The sequence below is a fragment of the Verruconis gallopava genome (assembly GCF_000836295.1).
Source record: "Verruconis gallopava strain CBS 43764 unplaced genomic scaffold supercont1.20, whole genome shotgun sequence".
Lineage (NCBI taxonomy): Eukaryota > Fungi > Ascomycota > Dothideomycetes > Venturiales > Sympoventuriaceae > Verruconis > Verruconis gallopava.
Genome location: NW_015622156.1, coordinates 229,064 through 250,036, shown reverse-complemented (window position 1 = coordinate 250,036; position 20,973 = coordinate 229,064). Strand labels below are relative to the sequence as shown.

The 20,973-nt window shown below is 54.4% G+C and overlaps 5 protein-coding genes across 6 annotated transcripts; 2 read left to right on the top strand and 3 right to left on the bottom strand.

Annotated features, from left to right (window-relative positions):
• Window positions 1-1,620: 1,620 nt before the first annotated feature.
• PV09_06078 (uncharacterized protein) lies at window positions 1,621-3,263 on the bottom strand. Its single transcript, XM_016359671.1, has 2 exons — window positions 2,985-3,263; window positions 1,621-2,933 (listed from the first exon to the last, which is right to left on the bottom strand). The coding sequence occupies exons 1-2, from the start codon at window positions 3,039-3,041 to the stop codon at window positions 2,022-2,024; spliced, it is 969 nt and encodes a 322-aa protein (XP_016212507.1). The 5' UTR covers window positions 3,042-3,263; the 3' UTR covers window positions 1,621-2,021.
• Window positions 3,264-3,644: 381 nt separating this feature from the next.
• PV09_06077 (uncharacterized protein) lies at window positions 3,645-7,380 on the top strand. Its single transcript, XM_016359670.1, has 2 exons — window positions 3,645-4,209; window positions 4,268-7,380. Exons 1-2 carry the CDS (start codon window positions 3,983-3,985, stop codon window positions 7,083-7,085), a joined length of 3,045 nt encoding a protein of 1,014 aa, XP_016212506.1. The 5' UTR covers window positions 3,645-3,982; the 3' UTR covers window positions 7,086-7,380.
• Window positions 7,381-8,862: 1,482 nt separating this feature from the next.
• Window positions 8,863-11,285, bottom strand: PV09_06076 (mitogen-activated protein kinase spm1). The gene is made up of 7 exons (XM_016359669.1): window positions 10,679-11,285; window positions 10,553-10,602; window positions 10,374-10,495; window positions 10,307-10,317; window positions 10,166-10,232; window positions 9,797-10,111; window positions 8,863-9,704 (listed from the first exon to the last, which is right to left on the bottom strand). The coding sequence occupies exons 1-7, from the start codon at window positions 10,739-10,741 to the stop codon at window positions 9,076-9,078; spliced, it is 1,257 nt and encodes a 418-aa protein (XP_016212505.1). The 5' UTR covers window positions 10,742-11,285; the 3' UTR covers window positions 8,863-9,075.
• Window positions 11,286-11,795: 510 nt separating this feature from the next.
• On the bottom strand, window positions 11,796-14,643 carry PV09_06075 (uncharacterized protein). The gene is made up of 2 exons (XM_016359668.1): window positions 13,843-14,643; window positions 11,796-13,770 (listed from the first exon to the last, which is right to left on the bottom strand). Exons 1-2 carry the CDS (start codon window positions 14,489-14,491, stop codon window positions 12,296-12,298), a joined length of 2,124 nt encoding a protein of 707 aa, XP_016212504.1. The 5' UTR covers window positions 14,492-14,643; the 3' UTR covers window positions 11,796-12,295.
• A 1,021-nt stretch (window positions 14,644-15,664) lies between these two features.
• PV09_06074 lies at window positions 15,665-19,524 on the top strand. 2 transcript variants are annotated; one of them, XM_016359667.1, is made up of 4 exons: window positions 15,665-16,059; window positions 16,152-16,277; window positions 16,374-17,731; window positions 17,783-19,524. In XM_016359667.1, exons 1-4 carry the CDS (start codon window positions 15,933-15,935, stop codon window positions 19,082-19,084), a joined length of 2,913 nt encoding a protein of 970 aa, XP_016212503.1. In that variant the 5' UTR covers window positions 15,665-15,932; the 3' UTR covers window positions 19,085-19,524. The 2 variants fall into 2 exon arrangements, with proteins under 2 accessions (XP_016212503.1, XP_016212502.1); XM_016359666.1 differs by having other exon boundaries at window positions 16,152-17,731.
• The last annotated feature ends 1,449 nt before the right edge of the window (window positions 19,525-20,973 follow it).

The following is a 20,973-nucleotide window of genomic DNA, read 5'->3' as shown; positions in this document are numbered from 1 at the left end:
TATCCTAGCATTCGGAAGGAAAGCACTGACTTTCATGAGACTGAATACATTCTAAATTGCACTACCATCATATGAAAGCTTTGTGTACCAGGTTTTATCCTGCCACATCATTGTGGACTGGTTTTGTTTGTATCAATGCCTTTTCGTCAGGATTGTCTGGAAGAAGTAGACACCTTGAATGACTTTAGCCACGCAACATGAGATCAGCAGTCGCAATCAGCACGCAGAGCCCTCTTGCAGGCATACGGAGAATTTTTCTACACGTTCCAGAAGCACAGACTACAAGCGAAGCTCTTGAGCCTCTTGTACTACAGAGCGGCCATGCGCGCTACACCAGTGAGGAGGGACAATTCCACGGAGAGCACCGCAACAAATATTTTTCGCCACTCGAGCTCAGAAAGTTCAGCGCTATCAGGGAAGTTGCACAAAACAGCCCCGCGTCTTGCATTGCCGGGAGTAGAGATGCAGTTGGCCTCAGCACAGGCAGGAGGCAAAGAAGCCACGGTTTGCTGCATGGAGCATCCGCGATCCCATATCCTGGCGATGCATATACTCCCTGATCACACGCTCTAAACGTGGATCCAATCTTTTGCCGTTTGTCCTGTGCTTGGAAATATTTTGCATCGCGATCCCAACTCCTTGGAATCTAGGCCTTTCGTTGACCGTGGAGAAGAAAACTGGAGACCTTGTGTGCACCCAATAGGCAGCCATCACTCTGGTTGACTCATGGTTGATGTAAACAATCAAATGTGGGCGCGGGATATCTCAGAACAGATCCAGATGATCTGTTCTCCTGGTCTGTCGTCATATTCTCATCGGAGCATTCCTAGCTTTCTGCAATATTGTCGATAAAGTTGTGCGAACCTTCACAAGATCACAGGACCTTTGCATACTAGATAATCCTGCACACGAAATAATTCCAAAACAACTCCATATTTAGACACCGAGCTCTCGGCATGGGTTGTTTCCGCATGCTTATCGCCAACCGACAGAGTGGCCAGTGCTGGTTGGCTTTAGAAGGCGTCTTCAACGTGCCTCTACTCTGTCCTTTGTCCTCTTTGATGGCGCCGTCAGCCCCAGCGTCGTTGTCGCCATAGAGATGGCCAAGATTACGCACGGCACAGTCCATGGGTGAACAGAAACGCATACCCGAGGCTCCACTCTTGCTCCGGTAATCGAGCAGAAGTCATATTCCTTTGATTTGAGACTCGTTGGAATATTAAAAATTAAAAGCTGAAATCGCTTCTCTTTCATGTCTTTTGATTCTTATCACGCGTGTTCATTTGACTAGAAGATGAGCTTGAATCCAAACTGATGTATACTACTGGAACTGAAATCAAACCTAATTGAGGCTTCGAAAACCGTATTGAATCTTCCGTCTACTGCTCTCCCGGGATGTGGAACTGGGCATAAGCAGGTTTTTGAGATGAGCAACCAAAGATATTCGCCCTTAAGCAACGCTTTGTCCTTGTAATATCTCTTGAATATTCCATTTCGATCTATCGAATGACAATAATTCGTGCTCCTTGAAGCCAGACCACTACGCGGCCTTGATGAGACTTCTAGAAGTTAGGAAGGCTGTTCTAACCCAAGCAAGGATACAGTTCCAACTTCGGTGGCGTTACTGTAAAAACCCCTGGAAAACATCGTGGATTATCTCTGGGGTCAGGACACGATCGTTGTGTAACATGTTCGCAAAAGATCAGAGCCATTTTTTGTAACATCGTTGTACGACAGCAGCATAAGATCTTGAAATGCTGAACGTACAACAGCACTGAAAAGGATATGATGACAGTCAAACTGAAGCAGATGAGCTAAAAGAAATTCAACTTTCCTAGGATTCGTGCAGCGGACAAATGGCATGGCTTCGTTCAACAAAGCCTCGCAAAATGTTTTCGTAATCCATCTAGTATCCTTGTTGAATCTGGAAGTGAGCGATCACATCGAATCCTAACCCGATGTCCCCACTCATTGAAATTCACAGAATGAGCTCTACGTCCATCACTGCATCTGTACGCGTTCTACCCCATGACTGGGTTTTCTATGTTCCAATCGATAGCGACAACCCAGCCCATCTGATCTAGCACCACATCCCATGTGGGTCGCTTAATAGCGATAACAGATCCTTCAACTATAGTTTCACTTAATCCCTTCTTCTTCCCCGCGCACGGAAGCATTAGTTTAACTTCCTTTTGCTCTTCCGTGACGCCCTTCACAAGTGTCATATGACGGCGGGGTTTATCCGTGCTTTCAACTATGCGCACGCGCCAAATCTCCTCCCCTCGCAACGAGCGCCTGGCATGCGTGGACAGCTGCGACGCATCCAAGATCCACTGACGTACCGCGGATGCCATTCCTCCGGACATGAATTTCTGGCCTCGCCTGTGAGGAGAAAATGCTTCTGGGAGTGGCTCTATAGGCTCTGGGTTAGTCGGCGAAGCAAGCTTTAGAAAGGCAGGCCGACGGGGGAGTGGTGATGGAGGCGACGCGTCTTTGATCTGTGGAGCTGGCAGTGGTGCGTCTAGATATGGAGGTGGGTGTGGCAATTTGCTTGACTTGTTCAAACTGGCCTCGTTTTCTTCACGATCTATTGGGACATCCTCGTCATCAGCTTCTATGTGAAGAGGCGTGAGCGCCTCCGAGATGAAGCGTCGCGGTGTTGCGAACTGTGCTCCTTCATCTTCGAGTCGCGGTCTTTTCGTTGCGGGCGAACGTGCAAAACTGAACCGTGGTGCGGTTGCAAATTGCGGCATCTGCGTTGCGGACACAGGTGCAACAGCCGCTTTGGTTACGAACTTTGGCGCTCGTCTTTCCAGACCAGGGCCGGATGCCCTTAGCGGGTGTATCCTTGCTTTTGGCTTCGACGCATCATCTGATTTTGACATCTCGGCCCTCTGCTGTGCTTTTGCTAGGAAGCGATGTGGTGATGGGGTCTGTTGTTTCGTTAGACACGACGCCGTTGCCAGGGCTAATCCTCAACTTACTGCAGGAGACGACTGTTGTTGTGGCATCTTGCACACTCCGCTCTGTAAAGGGGGCATATACGCTAGATTGAGAAAGAGTATCAAGTTGCTGCGAAAGAGCTCCTCTCGGCTTGCATTTGGTCGTACATGATCAACATTCAAGATGCCCGTTTTTATGTACTTCGGCACAGTCTTTGGTTTCGCCGCACGAATGTTGAATTAAATTTACGCAAATTCAACGAGCAGGCAAATGCATCAATGCTTATCGAGACGCAGTGGGATCGGAGCTTGCTCTGTTTGATGGTGTTGTTGCTGCTCCACAGCATCGCAGGCAAAAATATGGGGATCTCTCAGGCATGCAAGGCTCAACCTTGGATCGCGGTGGCCCGATCTGGTAAGCGGGGCCAAGCATTCGCCCGGGGAAGGGGCTCTCACGAATGAAAGAAGGCGCGAGCAACACGCCATTCAAGTTCAAGTATAAGCTCGCAGGTGCTAGACGTTTCATGACGTACAACAGGAGCTGAATCAAGCTTGCAACCAATGCCCGGGTCCACAATTGTGCGTGATTCCAGCCTTTTGCAAAAAGCGGGTGGCAGTTCCAGTGGCTGGCGGCTGAAAGCTTGGACGTCGCTTAGGCTCTAGGGTCTGTCAACAAAAGCTCCAAACAATCCTCCGCCAACCTTTATTCCACCAGCGCCGGGACGACTAAGGCTGTGAGGTACTCTTTTGACCATGGATTGACAGTCTATGAATTGCAACAACCTGCTTTCTGACGCTCATTTCTCACACTTTATTTGGATGTTTGATCCCTCATCTGCAGAGCAAGGCTGACGTTCAAACACTGCCTCACTCCAAGTGCTCCACCAAACCTTGGCTTATGAGAGTTGCGCGTTCAACGGCAGCGACCTTTGCGTGCCCCTCCCCTCATTAAAGCTCTTTACCAGAGATATTATTCGCTCTTTCACACTCATTGATATACCTCAAGGTTCGAGGCGGCCGTCTCGGAGCTCTTAGGAAAAATGCCACCGAAGCTCACTAAAGGCAGCAGCATGCATGCTGCTGGCATCTATGCCGACATGTCTGTGGATGGACCGGAAATCGGGACACTCGTAGTCATTGTGGACAGGGCGAAAAACCTTCCAAATCGTAAATCAATGGGAAAGCAGGATCCGTACTGCAATTGCAGGCTCGCAAAGGAAGCGAAAAAGACGAAGACCGATAAGAGAGGAGGACAGGTTCCTAGGTGGTAAGTTGCTTCCGTAACACGAACTTCTTTGGCAGCGGGCAACTGAGTCATTCTGTAGGGATGAAGAAATGCGATTTACTGTCCGCGATTCTCCAGATTACTATCAGCTCAAGGTCTCCATCTTCAACGATGACAAGAAGACAGAATTAATCGGTGAGGCGTGGGTTGATTTGCACGATGTGATCAAACCCGGTGGAGGACAAAGTGACCCATGGCAGCATCTACAATGTAAGGGCAAATATGCTGGCGAGGTCAAGCTCGAAATGACGTATTACGACTCGAGACCGAAGCCCGAGAAACCAGCGGAGGAGATGGTCATAGACAACGTACGAGACGCAACAGGATCGATCAATGGCTCAAGGCATAACACACCTGTGAAGAGAAGGCCACTGCCCACAGATCCCATAAGCCAAAGTGGCTCGCCAGCAGAGCCTAACCGACCATCGTCCTCCGCTTGTGGCCCAAGGGAACTCGGTACACCCTCGCGAGCATTGCCACAGACGCAAGGTCGATCAGCCGGAAATACTCCAAGCAGCAACAGGAGAACAGCACATAGCAACAGCCAACCACAACCTGTGGAACGGAAGCCAGTCTCTCAGCATCAGTACTTCCCAGAGACGCTGGATGACCCATTTGTCCAAGAGCCACATTATGCGCCATCCCACCATGAAGTTTACAGCTCTTATGGCGGATATGATCCAAAGCCAGCAACACATGCCCCTCAGCAGGACTATCCGTATCAAGATAACCCTGTTACAGGACTTCCGGAACTTCCGCCAATGACTAACCATCGTCGACGAGGCTCGAGTCGGCCACAACAGGATCCATATCAGAGTGAGTACAGTCATCCCACGCCGCCAATGCAACCTGAGCTGCAGCACGCACATTCAGCGCCTCAGGTTGTTGGTAACGCACCGTACCCGGAGGACATGCGCGACCCAAGGAGCACATTTCAGCACACGCAGTCTGATAATTATATGAATCAAGGCCAAACAGCTCGGCCTAAATACGATGATCCGTACCAACAGCTTCACGATCCTTACCCACAACAGTCCCATGAGAGGGATGCTGGTTCGAGTTACCAATACCAGAACCAGTCCGTGGCTGCTTCAACTGCGCCAATTCACGAAGGCTACAACCAGATCCCACCGACAAGCGTATATAGGCGGCATTCGAACCAGTATGACCATCCGTCATCGAACGACTATCAAATGGATGCCCCTCCACCTCCGCCTCCAGCGCACCGAGACAGCGCTCCAAATTCGGCTAGGCGGGAGTCATACTCAACTTTTGCACCGCCGCCTCTGAATGTTACTCCCATTCGACGATCCCCATCACCTTTGCCATATCAAGAGCCAGAGCAATATTCGAATTCTAGACCCTATGAGTCGTCAGAGTATTCCGGACGAAGAAATACCGCGCCTTCAGAGACATCACCTCACGATCCACACATGATGTATCGTCCACGAGCGTTGTCTGGTGAGGCCATGAGAGGCGTGAATATATCAGCGTCGAGGGAGGAGCAGTACGCTCTGCCACCAAGCCATCCCGAATACAACAGTCCAACAACGGGCACTCCATCAGGACCGCCGAAGTCTCAATCTACGCAGACGATGCGTCGTGAATCGTATCAGTCTCCGTACCATCCGGCACAACGAAGCCCCTTGGCAGTTGAGTCCCCTCGTTCCTTCCGTGATGACAGGTCGTCTTTGCCATCTCAGGCGAATACGCCCAGCAAGGGAAGTGATTTGTTCCAGCAGCCTTTGCCAGCAAGAGTGCAACCGACAACTACACGGCCGTACTCAAGTCACCACTATTCGTCAAGCGAACCTTATGTGCCACAAAATAGTTACCAAACGCCACCTCGACAGCATCCGCTCTCTCAGCAAGTTCCAGCAAGCACCTCGCCAAGCTCGTACCATCATCCAACACCTCCGCAAGACCAGGTTCCTATACTGAAGCCTATCCCCCTCTGTGGCCATGCTACACCGTCTTCAGATCCACGACAATCGCGAAACGTGAATAGAACTACACCCACAACGCGCAAGTCGGTATCCCCTCGGGCACCATTATCAGTAGAGAGGCCCTCAAGCACCTATTTCGATCCAGAATCCTTCAATCGTTTTAATCCTGCGGCATCATCATCTACGTCATCGCTACTAAACCATCCAGCCACGAGCAGCCATGGCAGTACTCCTGCAAAGGATACACCATATACAAGAGACGGCAAGATTGTTGATTTCCACGGGAACCATATTGATCCATCAGATAGGCTTCCCGAAGCAAGCTGGGCTCCAGAACCAGAGCCAAAGGGCAATCCAAAAGAGAAGCCGTACCGTGAACGAGAACGACTCAGCGGAGCACGCGACCTAAACGTCACTTTAGTTAACAAGACGAGTCCGCACGTAAACAAAGTAAACGGCAACGAGAGTCCGACACCCGTGGCAACCGGCGGTGGAAACGGGGTCATCAGAGCGCGGCTAAAGAAAAAGGAGCGACCTTCGAGTGCGGTTGTAATGAACAATGCGAGCCATGACCGTCCTTTCAGAGATATACCAAATCCACCTGGCGCTTCTCCGAATGAATACTCTCCTTCATCACATTGGAATGATCTGGTGAACACTTCGAAGGCGAGCCCCAGCCATTACGCCAATGGGAGTCCGGGTAATTATGGCGAGGATAGATACTACAATTCAGGGGCCACAGGAAGAGCACCACCAATTCCCGCCAAGATTCCATTACCAAGTGAGAGCTACGGAGGATACAGCAACGACGATATGGATGCCCTGAGCCGCGAGATTAGCGGGATCGACATCGGACCTGGGAGTGGACGAGCGAGACTGGCGCGTGGTAGATTACTGGGATACGGGAACTGATAGGTTATGATCTGAATTTTTCCTTACGTGTTAAGATGTATTCTTTTACTTCCTTGGCGCAGTGCACAAGTGTGTCCGGTTTTTTTGACAGGGAGTTTTGGTACGGGGGAAGATATACAGGATTACACGCGGGAGGATAATCTGTGATCGCCGTCTATGACTTTGCGTCGGGCCGCGTCCTCTATTTTCCATTATACATATTCATTCCTACCGCCTAATACCGTTCGTAAAGAGGATGTACGTATATATACGGGTGATGAATAGAATTTGAAGAGCATCAAATCGCACTTCTGGTCCTATGTTTGACCACTTATCCTTTTTGTCTCCATCACGCCAAAGGAATGCCTCAGCGCACGTTTCGTGGCTTCGGCGCGCTCTCGTTGCTTAGCTGCCCAGCCGGACGGACGGTCTCAGCGCCTTGGCGCACATTCGCCCTCACGTCGTCGTCTCCACCTCGCTCGCTGGCGTTCAGCCTCTCCTTGTCCTCGGGTCCTCCAACGCCCTCGAAGTCGCGCGCCTTGTACGGCTTCCCCGTGCGCGGATCCAGGTCGCCGCCCTCGCTGAGCGGGATCTCGCGGTTGTCTCCCGCCCCGGACGCGGCGCTGCCGTAGATCACGTCTGCGCCGGGGAAGCGCCGGGTGGCGGACTCGTCGACGCCGGACTCCAGCGCTGGTGCGGAAGAAAACCCACGTTAGCGACTTTTCCCTTGCGGCGTGCGGGAAGCTGAGTCCCATGTTGGGGCCCACTGCGGGGAAGAAAAGAGGCGCGGTCGGTGTAACTGCTGCGAAATGTGTGCCGGGAGGGTGGTTTGGGAGAGAAAGGGGGAGAAGGGGAAGGGGGGGCTGTTGTCGTTGGAGACGGGAAAGAAGTCCTTTGAGAGGGGAAAAAAAAAAAAAAAAAAGCTCACTCGAATCGCTTGCTGCCCGGCTTCCCACTTTTGCGTCGTAGCTGTTCAGGTCTCTCTCTGCCTCGGCGGCAATGTCAAGGTTGGATTTGCCCCGGTACTCAGCGGACATCTTGGGTGAACGGCTTCGAAAGTGATGTATCTTTACAATTTTTCCTTTATATATATATATATATATATATAGTCTCTTAACTCGCTTGCAAAAAAGAGAAGGAGAGACAAAAAAAGCCTGGGGGATTGAAGAGGTGCTCGTGGAGTGGCGAGGAAAATATATATATACATACATATATATATATATCTTTGTTCTTTGTCTCGGCACGCTCCAGAGCAGACGCTCCTTTTTAAAGTAGCGGTCGCGCCTTGTCGAAGGGCGACGAGATCGCGATCGACCAGGTGAATGGTATCAGTATGATGTAAATGATATGGATAAGGGGGGAGGTGAGGAGCGAGAAATACAACCCACCGCCGGTCCTCCGCGCGAGGCTCCACAGCACGAAGACAAGCGGTGCGAAACGTGAGGGCAAGGCCGGGGCCGAACGGTATATATTTTGATTTGCGCATCATCTTTTTCTTTCTTTCTTTCTTTCTTTCTTCTTTCTTTCTTCTTTCATTTTTGGACATGGTTGCGAATGTCGAGCTCGCCGGCGGCGTTGGCGAGGGGAAGAAGACAAAATCTGCTCCTGTCAGCCTAAGGTTGGGAAGCATCGAGCTTTGTGCTGCGACTGTGAGAATTGACACGCTGGAAAGTGTTGACGGATGCGACTTCGGTTGCTGCTAGGAGCCGGGCTGAAGGGGCGAGCGGGAACGGAAGAGAGCGTCCTTTCTTGAGGCGAGAGAATGACAAGCGGTTTCCTTGTGTCTGGGGGAGCCAGATACAGTAACGAACGAAATACGAATTTTGTTCTTTTTGGAGAATAAGCCCAGTAATACGCATATGCCACATTCGCATTCTTTCATTGCGCTTCGTTTTCTTTTGTCATCATACATCCAGTAAACTCTATCCAAAGGATATCACGAAAAAAAAAACCGTTTTAGTACCTCCTGCATGCGGGAACATCCACCTCTCCCGCGAATGCGGAGACGCGTTTATCTTGCATAGCCCATGCCGTCGGCACCCATGGCCAAGTCGCCCTCGAGGCCGGCATACGCGCCGGCATTTGTTTCCTGGGGCCTTGGGTACTCTTGGGTCGATCTGTCGTAGTTTTCAGGCACGGGCACCTGCGGAGCCTGGGGCATGGCCGGGTTGACCTGCTGCGAAGGCTGCACGCGGACCAGATGCCTGAATCTCTGCACTTCGTTCAGGATCATGCGCTTCATCTCCTGGATGTCGTCGACGACTTCGAAGTGGAAGTCAAAGGGCGTCGGGCATACAGGCTCGTCGCTTGCGTCATGCCAGATTTGCAAATACCTGTGCTCGAGCGCATCCTCGACGGAGATACGGCTGGACGGGTCGAAGGCGAGCATGCGATCGAGGAGGTCGAGGGCGTCGGGGTTAGCGTTCCGGAAGAGCGATTGGAACGAGACCTTCTGCATATACGGCAAGTTGCGAACATACTCCTGCGCACGAGGTGAGCCAATACGAGAAAGGGTCTCTTCGTTTGGCGTTCCAAGGTAATGCAGGATCTGGTTGAGCTGGTCGACGTAGTCGCGTCCCTTGAAGAATGGTTTGCCGCCCAGAAGTTCGGCGAGGATGCAGCCTACCGACCATACGTCGACTGCGTCCACTCGTCAGCGCACCACACCACCCCTCACACGTACGACTCTTTGATCAAATCGAACCCGACTGGTGCAATGGGGGACCACCTACTAGCTTTGGTGTAACTCTGGAAGCTCAACATGATCTCGGGAGCTCTGTACCATCTCGTTGCCACGTACTCGGTCATGTATCCCGCATTCTCGTCCGGGTCTATCGAGAAGCCCCTTGCAAGACCAAAGTCGGCGATCTTGAGCTCGCAGTCGGCGTTGACGAGCAAGTTACCCGGCTTGAGATCACGATGCAGCACGTTTGCGCTGTGAATGTACTTGAGACCGCAGAGAATCTGGTAGATGAAAGATTGGAAGTGGGCGTCAGTCAGCGGTTGGCCGGAGCGGATGATGGCCGCCAGATCGCATTCCATCAGTTCTGCGTCGTGTTAGGTGCTTGACGGGTCAGACAGGTGGGGCAAAGGATGCGTGCCTTCGTACAGATAGCACTCGTTGAATGACTCCGGACGCGGAATGTCCATGTCGTACAGACATGTTATCTGTTGACCATTTGTGTCAGCTTTTCCTTCCTCCTCGATCGACGGCGTCCTTGCGACGCGTCCAGCGGACGTACGTTTCGATGGCCTGACTTGGCGGTTAGCGGGAGGGCTGGCACGAAGTCGGACATCTTTGCCGCGTACCTCTAAAGTGCTGAAGAAGCTTGATCTCTCGCAACGCTCGCTTGGCGAGGATCTTCTTGCTGAAGACGTTGGTGATCTTCTTGATCGCGACGCCTTCGCCGGTGGTGTTGTTCTGCGCGGCGCTGCAAATGCGGTCTTAGTCCAGCTCCCAACGTACAGACCAGCGTGAAAAGCAGTACCAGACAATACCGTAAGCTCCCTGTCCTAGCTCCTTGGTGACATTGTAGCGCTGCGCGTGTGGTCAGCGTCCCACCCATTGCATTTCGCACCACCGGGTGCACGATTGCGGCGGCTACGGTACGAACATCGTCGACCACGAACTCCTGGTTGAACACCTTGAACACTTTCCGTCCTTGCAAATCGCCCATCCTGATCCTTGAGCGGCTGTTCGTATTTCGGGCGGAGAATTTGCCGTGCGCTGGCAGACGAAAAGGATCGCACCTGTAGGCGAAAATGACGGGCGGGACGCTTTTTGGTGGGGTAAAACGCTGAGCTGGGGGCGGGTGGTGCTGACCGGTCAAAAAGAGGCCTGGACGCAAAACGAAGACGAAGAATGTGAGAAGAAGACGGCGAAACGAGCGAGAGAATGGGCGTGTGCAAAGAGGGCGGAATCGAGCTTCACGTGAAGTCTTGCGCTCCCGTCCGTTTCGTCCTTGTTGTAAGAAATGATGGCCGCGTGTGGTGGACGTGAGAGAGAGAGAGAAAAACGGGTTGCGTCTTATGTTTTGTCACAGGCGCAACGCTCCGCTTGCGCTGTTGCGCAACGAGGGGCCGCTTCTTTGGCCAAACGTTGCTCGGCGCTTGTGGCTCGACGAATGATGGAGCCGCTGTCGGTTGCTCCGGCCTGCTGGCTCGCTGGGCGTTGCTGTCGAGGAGCGGATGGGCTCGACTGCTGTCTTGTTTCAGCGGCTCGATCGAACGAAGGGGAGAAAGGCCCGCACGCCAGAGTCCGTCCAAGGACGCCGTCCTGTATCCGCCCGCGTCGGCCGACCCGAACCGTCGTGCTGCCAAAGGTCCTGAATCGCAGTGCCCGCGCTGTGAGCATCGTGCTGATGCGGCTGACGTGCCCCAGACCAGCTTGCCGTGGTACGTCTGCCTTACCCGAACCCCAAGGTCGACGCATAAGCACTGCACCGCTCGCTCTGGCGGTAAGGCGAAAGAACGTGCAGTAGCTTGGACGGGGTCTGGCTTGTGGCTACAAGGCCGGAAGACCTGCTTGAACATGCGTCGAACGGTGAATCAGCAGCATACGTCCTGCGTGGCCTTGTGCTTTTGACCGCCTGGCCTGGCCTGTCGATGTGGTGAGCGTCTCCATTTCTGCTCGTCCCACGTTGCGGCGGGCGAGGCGTCGTCCTTCTCGACGAGCGCCACATCCGACGCCGAGATACAGATGCAACTCGTGCATTTCTGATGATCGGTATGTGGGAGGTTATTTTTTTTCCATTACGCTAGCTTCTATCCGCGCCGCTTGACGCTATCGTCTTTCGACAAGCAGGCTATACCTGGTTCAAATGCTACCTTTCCATCCCAAGAGCCTCTGGGGCCGGGGGTTTGGCCCGCCATGACCTGTACATGTTCACGCACCCACCGAGGCGTCGATGCGAGGGCCGGCTGGAACAGCCCGTGAGATACGAGGCATCGATGCGGCCTTGCACGTCGCAGTCGCCAGAGCGTTGTTGTGCGTGCACTTTCCAGTCCGCCCTTCAAGTGCAGAAATCAAAAACCAAGACTACACATGGTCCATGCCGTGTATTAAAAGGCAAAAAAAAGAAAATTTTTGATACATCATAGCACTAGGGTATAATCAAGATATCCGTCCATCCCATCCTTCAGCAGGCCGTTGCGTAGATTAGTGTGTGTTTCCCGTGTGGAAACCGCTCCCAAATAAAAGAAAAAAAAACTTCCTTAACTATGCCATTCGTTCAAGGATCTTCGTACGAGAACCGCTTTCGAGTCCCGGAGTCGGGGTCGGTCGAGCCGTTGGTGCTGCTGCCGTTTGCAGTCGTAGGCGTCAACGGGGCCATGTTGGTGAACATCATAGTGTGTCCATCGCTACCCAGAGGGCTCACAAGCTGCGTGCCGTTCTCCAAGGGACCGAGCTCTATGATCTCGCCGGGGTTCAGCATGCGATTCGCACGACTGCTGATAGAGCTCGGTAGTGTGCCTGTCGCGACAGTGCTGGCGGGACTCCTGTCGCTGCTGTTTGGCGTGATGGGTGATATGCCGGGATCTGTACCGTTGATCCGCTCTTCACGATGACGCATGACTTCCTTCTCTGTATAGGCGCGCCCGTCGGCTTCCTGTCTGGTAGGCATGTCTCCGGGCATCTCGAACACTTCGCGTTCCTTGCTGTCCGACTCGTGTACGAGTGCTACGTGTGACGAGGTGGCAGAGCTTGCAAGGCCAGGCTTGTAATATTCGGTGTCTAATTCAGTGCGCGCCGGCGTTGAGGCGTCCAATTCTGCTTTCGGGTAGACGGTGGGCCCAGCGATAGGATCGGCGGCCGCGGCGCCGTCGTCGTCCTTGGAATTGGTGGAATCGACCGTCTTGGGCGTCACCTTCTCCGCGCCCTTTGCGTTCTTGGCCGCCTGCGAAGATTTATGCTTCAAGTAAAGAAGCACGCCGACGATCGAGGCTAGGATGATGACGACACCGCCGACGGCAATGCCCGCAATGGCGCCAATCCTCAAGGGTGAGACTTGGCTCGAAGCGCCGCTACCGGTCGGAGACGCTCCGTTTCCGTCATTTGCCTTTGTATCGTTGTAGGACGAGATGGCGACAATGTTCTGCGACGTTGGCCCGCCATTCGCCCAGTTGCACGCAGCAACAGAGAAGTTTGAGCGTTCCCAATCGACGGTCAGATAGGCTTCTTGCAAGAACGTCCTGCCGAGAGTGTACTGCGAGTCGTTTGCTGCCCGTCGCAGGGGGAAGTACCTTGACTCGTTGGCAATGCTCTGGTATGGTGGCTTCGCAATCTGGTCAAAGGCAGCATAGGGTAACGTGATGTTTACAGTGCCGGCTTTGGCGGCTTCCAGCGTGTATGGAGCAACGGTGATGGTGATGTTCGGATTCGAGACCAACATGGCGTTATGCTCCGCCTCCGATAGCAGGTAGAGCTGCGTGGTCTCATCGTACGTCAGGTTGAAGGCCTTCTCAAACTGCTGACAAGCTTCAACTGGCAGCCAAATCTCGGCGATGGTGGAGTCGATGTACGAATAGATCGAATTGGGCAGGAGTGAAGTCTGCGTGCCAGACGTGTCGACGGAACTGATGCTCGTCACGGAAACGAGAATATCGCGTTCATTGTCGGTGCCGAAGGGGAAGGAAATACCGTTTGGGATGAAGCGATCGCTGTCGTACCCTCCAAGCGTGAGACTGCTGTACACCTTCGCAAAGCCTATGGACGGAGAAGATGCAATTAGTACGTGATACAGCCGTCATTTGTATTTGTTTTCGTGAGGCAACTCACGGTAGGGAGCTCCTGCGGTGTAACCCCACGACACACTGGGAATCAGTCCCGCCTTTTTCAGATCGGTAAGATAGCTGGGTGACTCGTCCACGAAATTGGTGAAGTTGGTCGGCTTTGGATTGATGCCAAAGTGGCCAAAGTAAAACGCATCGGTGGCGAGAACACCGACGGTTTGGTTCTTGAGCGTGGGGCCTCCTTCGCCCGGGTATCCCAACGTGACGGTGTCGTAGCCGTAGTTTGCGTTGCCGTACAGGCCCAAGTTCTTCTCAATCCACAGCTCGTACAGTCCGATCGTATCCCAGGTCGTTGACTGCGACATGTTGAACGTGTCTCCTCGCGAGCTCGCGCACGTAGAAAACGAGCTGGCATCGGACGGGCATCCGCGAGGATCAATGACCCATTGTTGCTGGCTTGCGGTTGAGATCATGACGCGCACTGCCTGAGCGGGCGTGCCGACCTGGAGGGCGAAGGTGTTCCATGTCCCGTCGATGCCCTCCCAGTTCTGGGCAGGAGAGAAGGAAATGGGAGCAGGCACGGTCGTTGCGCGCGGGCGAAGACGGCCGGGAAGACAGGACGACGACGGGGTCAACGCCAGGAGGGACAAGGCAAGCCAGCAGAGGGAATCCGCGCGGCGTGCGAGTGGGAGCATGGCGGCGGATGCGCATGACCAGGAGGCCAATTGAGCAAATCAACGAGTGTGAGACAAAGCTGGCTATGTCATGGCTGGCAAAGATGCAGGCTGGAGCGACAGGCAGGAGGCGTCGACGATCTCCAAGGACGCAGGACGAAGGACGAAGAACAGGCAGCGCAGCGGGCGAGGGACGAGAGTAGGCGAGCACGACGGGGAACGAGGGCGCGGACGGGGGAGCCAACGTCTGAGAGTGCCCAGACGAGCGACGGGCGCGCTGCGAACGGCGGGGGGCGCGGGCTGGCGGGGGAGTCCAGCGCGGGAGAGAGCCGGAACAGGCGGGTGCAGCGCGGGAGCTTGCTGGCGATTCGCGTGGCCAGCGAAATTGCGACCCGAGGCCAGAGGCTGCAAACAGGCGCTGGCCACGGCGACGAGCACGGGGACCACAGCACGGACAAGCCACGTAGCGATCGGAGTCGTCGCAGCCATGGCAGCAGCAGCGGCAGCGGCAGCAGCACCAGCTCCAGCACCAGCACCAGCACCAGCTCCAGCACCAGCACTGCTCCTTCGGATCCGCACGGCCGTATCTGGCCTGGCAATGCGCCACCGATGCTCCCCGTGCTGCTTTCGGGCTGGAAGGCGCAGTTGTGCAACGCGTTCTGCGGAAAACGCACAGCGACCGCGGCTCAACAGCGCCGTTGGTGACAACTCGCACGACGACAACCACCACCACCACCACCGCCAGAGTCTCCTCATTTCGATCCGCACGGCTTTCGCCAAAGGAGACGTCCGCGACCCGCGGCCAGGAACGACATGTGTGGCCCTCGTTTCCGGGCAGGATCGCCAGCGCTCGACGGTCTGGACCGCTGCTGGGCGCGCAAGCCTGGCCTCCAGCCTTTTGCGAGTCTCTGCGTGCGCGCGATTTCTGCACGTTCAGGACGCATGCCCTGATCGAGCCCGACGGCTTCCCAGGCCAGACAGCAGTTGGTCCACGGTGTTTCAAGCCCAGCGGGTGGAGACCCAGCCGAGCTTGGGCTCCGGGTGGAACAAGCCGTTGCACGACAATGACTGGCGCACGGCGGCGCTGGCCCGCGCTGCATCGGACGGGGCTTGGGCTCGAGGCACGCCCGGCATGCGCCTTATCCTTGCGTGTGCCTCCCTGCTTGCCGCACCGCAGTCCTGATTGGGGCCTGCGTCAAACTCCCAATAATTGCGACTCCGATCGTCTCTCGTGCATCAGTGGATGATTAAGATTTGCCTGGTGATCCTTACCGCTGGCCGTCCTGTTCTTTTCGAGCTCCAACGACGTCCTCGTGAAATCCTCATGCCGTGCAATCATCTCAGGGCTTCGCAGTCTCATCCGCCACAGGGCTCGGTTCGACGCTCTTAAGCCTTCGCCTTCGCTCCCGCCTTTGCCTCGATGACCTCTGCGCGCTCGTTATAGCAGGGCATTACACTCATAATGCGTCTGTCGCTCGCTTCTTTCCTCGCGGCCTCGGGGACCTTGGTGCTGTGTGTCGAAGCCGCAGATCCCACTCGTTCTTTGCAATGGCAGCGTCGCGGACAGTGGTATCGAAGAGATGGATCCGGTACGTGCTCGCCGTCTTCTCGGACTCGCCCGCCGTCTCCGTGGAGCTCTCGAGAGCGCATAGCGGATAAACACTGATCTTGACCCCTCCAGATTCTAATGCCACCCAGCCGTTGGCCGCACCGCTATCCCCAGATGCAGGAGCCTCCAGCTCCAGCAGCACATCAACTCCCGCATCCATCTCGTCGGCCCCTCCCTTTCCACCACCGACGCCGTCTGGTTCGTCGTGGCCCGCTTCGCTGCGTACGGGCGCACCCGTCTCAGCGGGCAACAATGTCTTATCCAGTCCAGTAGCTGACCAGAAGTCCTCCTCAGCAAGTCCCATGCCGCTCAACCTTCCGAACAAGAACCCCGTCGCGAGTAACACATCAAACTCGAGCCTTGCAGCGGACGTTCAGCTTCCTTCTGGCAGCGGGTCTCCTAGCCCGTCAACGAATGCATCCTCAATCGTCCTCGCGGACAACAGCACTGTGACTCCACCCTTCCCGCTGCTGAACTCGACGAAGTTGGGTTTCAACGCCACCGGATCCGCGAACGGTTCCAGTTGTGGCGGATGCGTGGTGAACGCCCAAGGCTTCGTCGACTGGTGGTTCCCATCCAATATCTTCCTCGACATTGCCTCTATTTCAACGATCACGTTGAATGGAACAGCGTCCTACACTGCGGTTCCGTTGTCAACGTGGACGAACCTCAACGACCAGCTCACGCAAGATACATTCATTTACACAGAGTACTTGGACCCAGTTGCGAGCACAACCGTGGAGGACTACATCTTTACCACACTACCCCCTCCAATCGCAGCATCGACATCGGTAACGACCATCAGCGACGTCAATCCGCTACCGAACGGCACCTTTGGTAGCTCTCAGCTCAACATGATCAACGCCGTTCCAAGTACCCCGTCCATTGTGGTCGACCCTGCCATTCCAACGCCCATCTCCGCGACTCAGGTTGACAACATCGCCTGGTACACGGCTTATGAGGTTGAGTTTGATCAGTCTACAACTGACGACTCTGGCGCTCCTGTTTGCCAGCGGTCAACCTCGACGTACACCCTGGACGAGCCTTACGCCTACACGCTTGATCCATCAATCACGTTTGGTGACTCACTCGTGGCTACAGGCCCCGTCGATCAGTCTTTCTTGAATTACATCCCGTATGCGTCCTGCACGACGGGTTCATGGACTGCTTCACCGACTGTGGTTGTAGTCGTCGAGGTTGCCGTCCAACGTGGTTTCAACGTCTTCCTCGTTCATCACGAGGTTAGCGATCCTGGAACCCTCGACACCCCGACTGTTACAAGTGATGGTGGCGCTGCCGCCGCGACGAGTAACGGTGCCAGTGTGGTGTCTGCCGTTGCCACCGTAAATGGCAATACAGTCACCTTCCAGGCAACCGTCACTGGGAATCCTGCTTCGGTGACACTTCCTGTGGGCGGCTCATCTGTTGTTGCCAGCGTCGTCGGTGGTGGTTCTAGCAATAATAACAATAACGGAGGCGGCAGCGGCGGCGGCGGTATTGCCTCTGCCATCATAAGCGCTCTAGGTGGCGGGAACAGCAATGGCGGAAATAGCAATTCTGGCTCGGGCTCGGGCTCGGTAAATGGCGTCGGGTTTGCCAACTCGGCCTCCCCTTCAAGTGCTGGCTCCGGCGGCGTCCCCGTCATCACGGTGGTAAGTTTTGTTCCTCCCCTTGTTGTAGAAGTAGTTGCTGACGAACAGCAGGGTGGCCAAACCTTCGTCGGTAACCAGGCAACTGAATTCAGCCTTGCCCCCGGCGCTACGCTCACACCTGGCGGCGTGGCCACAATTGGAGCGAACACGGTGAGCCTAGCCTCGAATGCGCAATCGATCGTTGTCAATGGCGTCACTTCGCAACTCGTGCCGGGCTCCCCACCGGCACCAACAGCAATCACTTTCCAAGGTCAGACAATCACAGAAAACTCTCAGGGAGCCTTTGTGATCTCGGGTTCTTCCTTGGTCGCAGGCGGGCAAGCAATCACAGTCGGTTCGAATACAGTTTCGCTGAATGCCAATGGTCAAACATTGACCGTCAACGGTATCGCAATCACGGCTCCTGCTGCGTTGCCTACCGCTCCCACCATCCAGATCGACGGCACCACCTTCCAAGCCCAGGGTGGTGGTGAATCCTTCGTGCTTGGCGGCCAAACACTCGTGCCAGGAGGTCAGGTCGTCTCTGCAGGTACGACGATCTCGCTAGCTAGCGATGGAAGCGTGGTATTTGTGAATGGCGTTGCGCAGCCAGTTGCGGCTATTGTGGGAAATCCAACCGTCGATATCGGGGGCACAAAATACACCGAACTTCAGGGAGGATACTTCGTGCTCCAGGGCACAACACTGCGACCGGGGCAGACTTCGGTCATCGCGGGGACGACGATCGCCTTCGGCTCAGATGGTTCCTACGTCGTCGTGAATGGAGCAACCTCAAAACTCAGTCTCAATTCCGTCCCAGTACTTGTCATTGGCGGCACTACGTATGCTGCCACTTCAGGGATTGGATATGTTATCGGCGGCCAAACACTGCGCCCCGGATCAGTCATAACAGCGAATGGCCATACCATCAGCCTGTCTCCAAATGGACTGACGATGGTTGTCGATGGTTTAACGACAGTCTTGAATACACCCATCACCACAAACCCACCCTTGATCGTCTTCAACGGCAAGACGTACACGGCGAACTCGGGGACAACCTACAACATTGATGGCCACATTTTGACCCCGGGAGGATGCATACAGGACTCGGGACACACGATATGCCTTGCCCCTCATGCCACAGCCGTGACCATCGATGGAAAGGTTACCAAGCTATTTCCGGCTGCCACATTGCCCGCACAAGCCAGCGCGGTTACTACATCAAGTTCAAAATTTGTACTTCCTACCTCGAACAGTCCTTCGACTGCTACTGCGACGAAGAAGGGCGCGGCTACATCGATACCCAACCGTCTCGGTCTTGCAATCTTTGCAACATTGGTTTCATTTTTTGGTGCACTGTGTGCTTGGATGTAATAATTTATCAACTGTGCTGGATTAGGCTAACAGGTTACGACTCTGATGACACATGGAGGACACAAAGTGCGAATGGAAAGGTTTGTAATTTTTTTTTTAATATAGGACTCCGGGCATGGAATATACCGGCAATTTGTTCGACGGCGATCTTGCATTGCAAAAATCACAAAGCGACGGAGTTATACAAAGGGAATTTGGCTTTTTATATTTAGACAGCTTGGTCTTGCTTTTGAAAAGACATTGGGAAAAAATATTAAGGGTACTTGGGCAGGAAATGACATTGTAGGATACATCTCATGGGTTACGACAAGAGAGCTTGTTCTAGCAAAGCCGTGGAGGGATCAATGGATAGCTCTGATCTGGTTCATGGACATGGATTTTCTACGAAGGGATTACAGCGTTCTTAGCAAGGAGGTAATAATATCGAAAAATGATGCGACCCAGAAGCCTCGGAAGTGCCACGAACGCCGTCCAAGTCATGATAACGCCCACGTCACGAGCCCGAGCCCTGTAGCGTATGTGTTGGGAATCCTTACGGGCGCGCGGCATCTGCTAAAAGGTTGAGCCACGATGAACTGTCTCGTCCGCGACGACAGCACGTGGACGTCCGCTGGAACATGTTCGTCAGTCGCTTTCGCCTCCAAAAAACTCCGAAACGTGCGGCCGCGTTGCAGGAGGTTTTGGCCTAATAACCTCCGAGCTCCCCGAGTTTTATCGCATCCTTGCACTGCAGTGAGTGCTTACCTACAGGCTCAAGGCGCCCCCCCCCCCCATCTCAGTCGAAGGGAGGTTTCATGGTGTGGACCAGGATCAAGAAGCGACGATTCCCGAACGCTTGAACAGTCCGCACGGTGCTTTTTGGGACGAAATGGGGGCAGACCGGTTCACCAAAACGTCAACAACAAGCGAGCTGCAGCGGGTTTCGTCATTTCGATTTCGTTCTTTTTCAGTCTGACCGGTAGGCCTTGGCATTCGAAACAGCGACGATCCGTCGAATTTGAACGGGGACAGGTTTTGGTTTGGTCAGGGGGGGGGGGGGAGGAGAAGGAGGTCCCGTTTGCGCATGTGGAGATGCGCACGACAGACGTGCACCAAAAGCTAGGGGAGAAAAAAAAAACGTGCGGCTCAAAGGCGAAAAAGTCCGGGCGCTGGCCGGCATGTGCGGCGCGGGAAGGGGAGAGTAGAAGAATCAGCGTGAACAAAGAAGAAAGGAAAGCTCAAGTGCGCAGTAAGGAGAGCGTCTTTATCGCTCCGCCAGCCAATGAAGACGCGACATGTCTCCTCGCTGCTCTGCATTTGAAACCGCGTCCTTCGCTTCTTCAGACTGGCTGGGTGGGCCTCTGCGCTGACTGTGGCCCCCAAAAAAAAAAAAATAGAGGATCGACCCAGGGCGGGATTTGACGACCGGATCGGGGGAGTCCAGGAATCTCTCCGCTCGAAAGCGGGAAGGGCAAAAACAAAAAAAAGAAAAAAACTATGTGATCGTTCCCGCTTCGGTGCGGTCGACGGGTGCAAAACAGCTAGCGCCAGGCAACTCGTTTGGTCTTTTCAACCCCCCCGCGACCGAGAAACAGATCTCGTGGCGTTGGGTCATGAAATATATATCGGCTTAGTAAGCAACTATACGTTTTTGCCAAGTCCGCCCCGAAGATGGCGGCTCCGCGGGCGACGGATCGGGAGTCGCCGAATCGGGTAACGCTCCCTTCCCAGCTCTTTTATCGTCACTCGCAAGCAGCCGACGGTGCTCAATCGTCTCGAAGCAAAATGGTTTGCGCGCGTCCTTCCGTCAGTTCAGAAAGATGGCCCTGCCTCCGGCTCGACTTTCTCGAGCGCAAAAGCGTCGTTTGCGGTGTCAAATCCAAAGGCTCATACGACGCAACGCATCATTC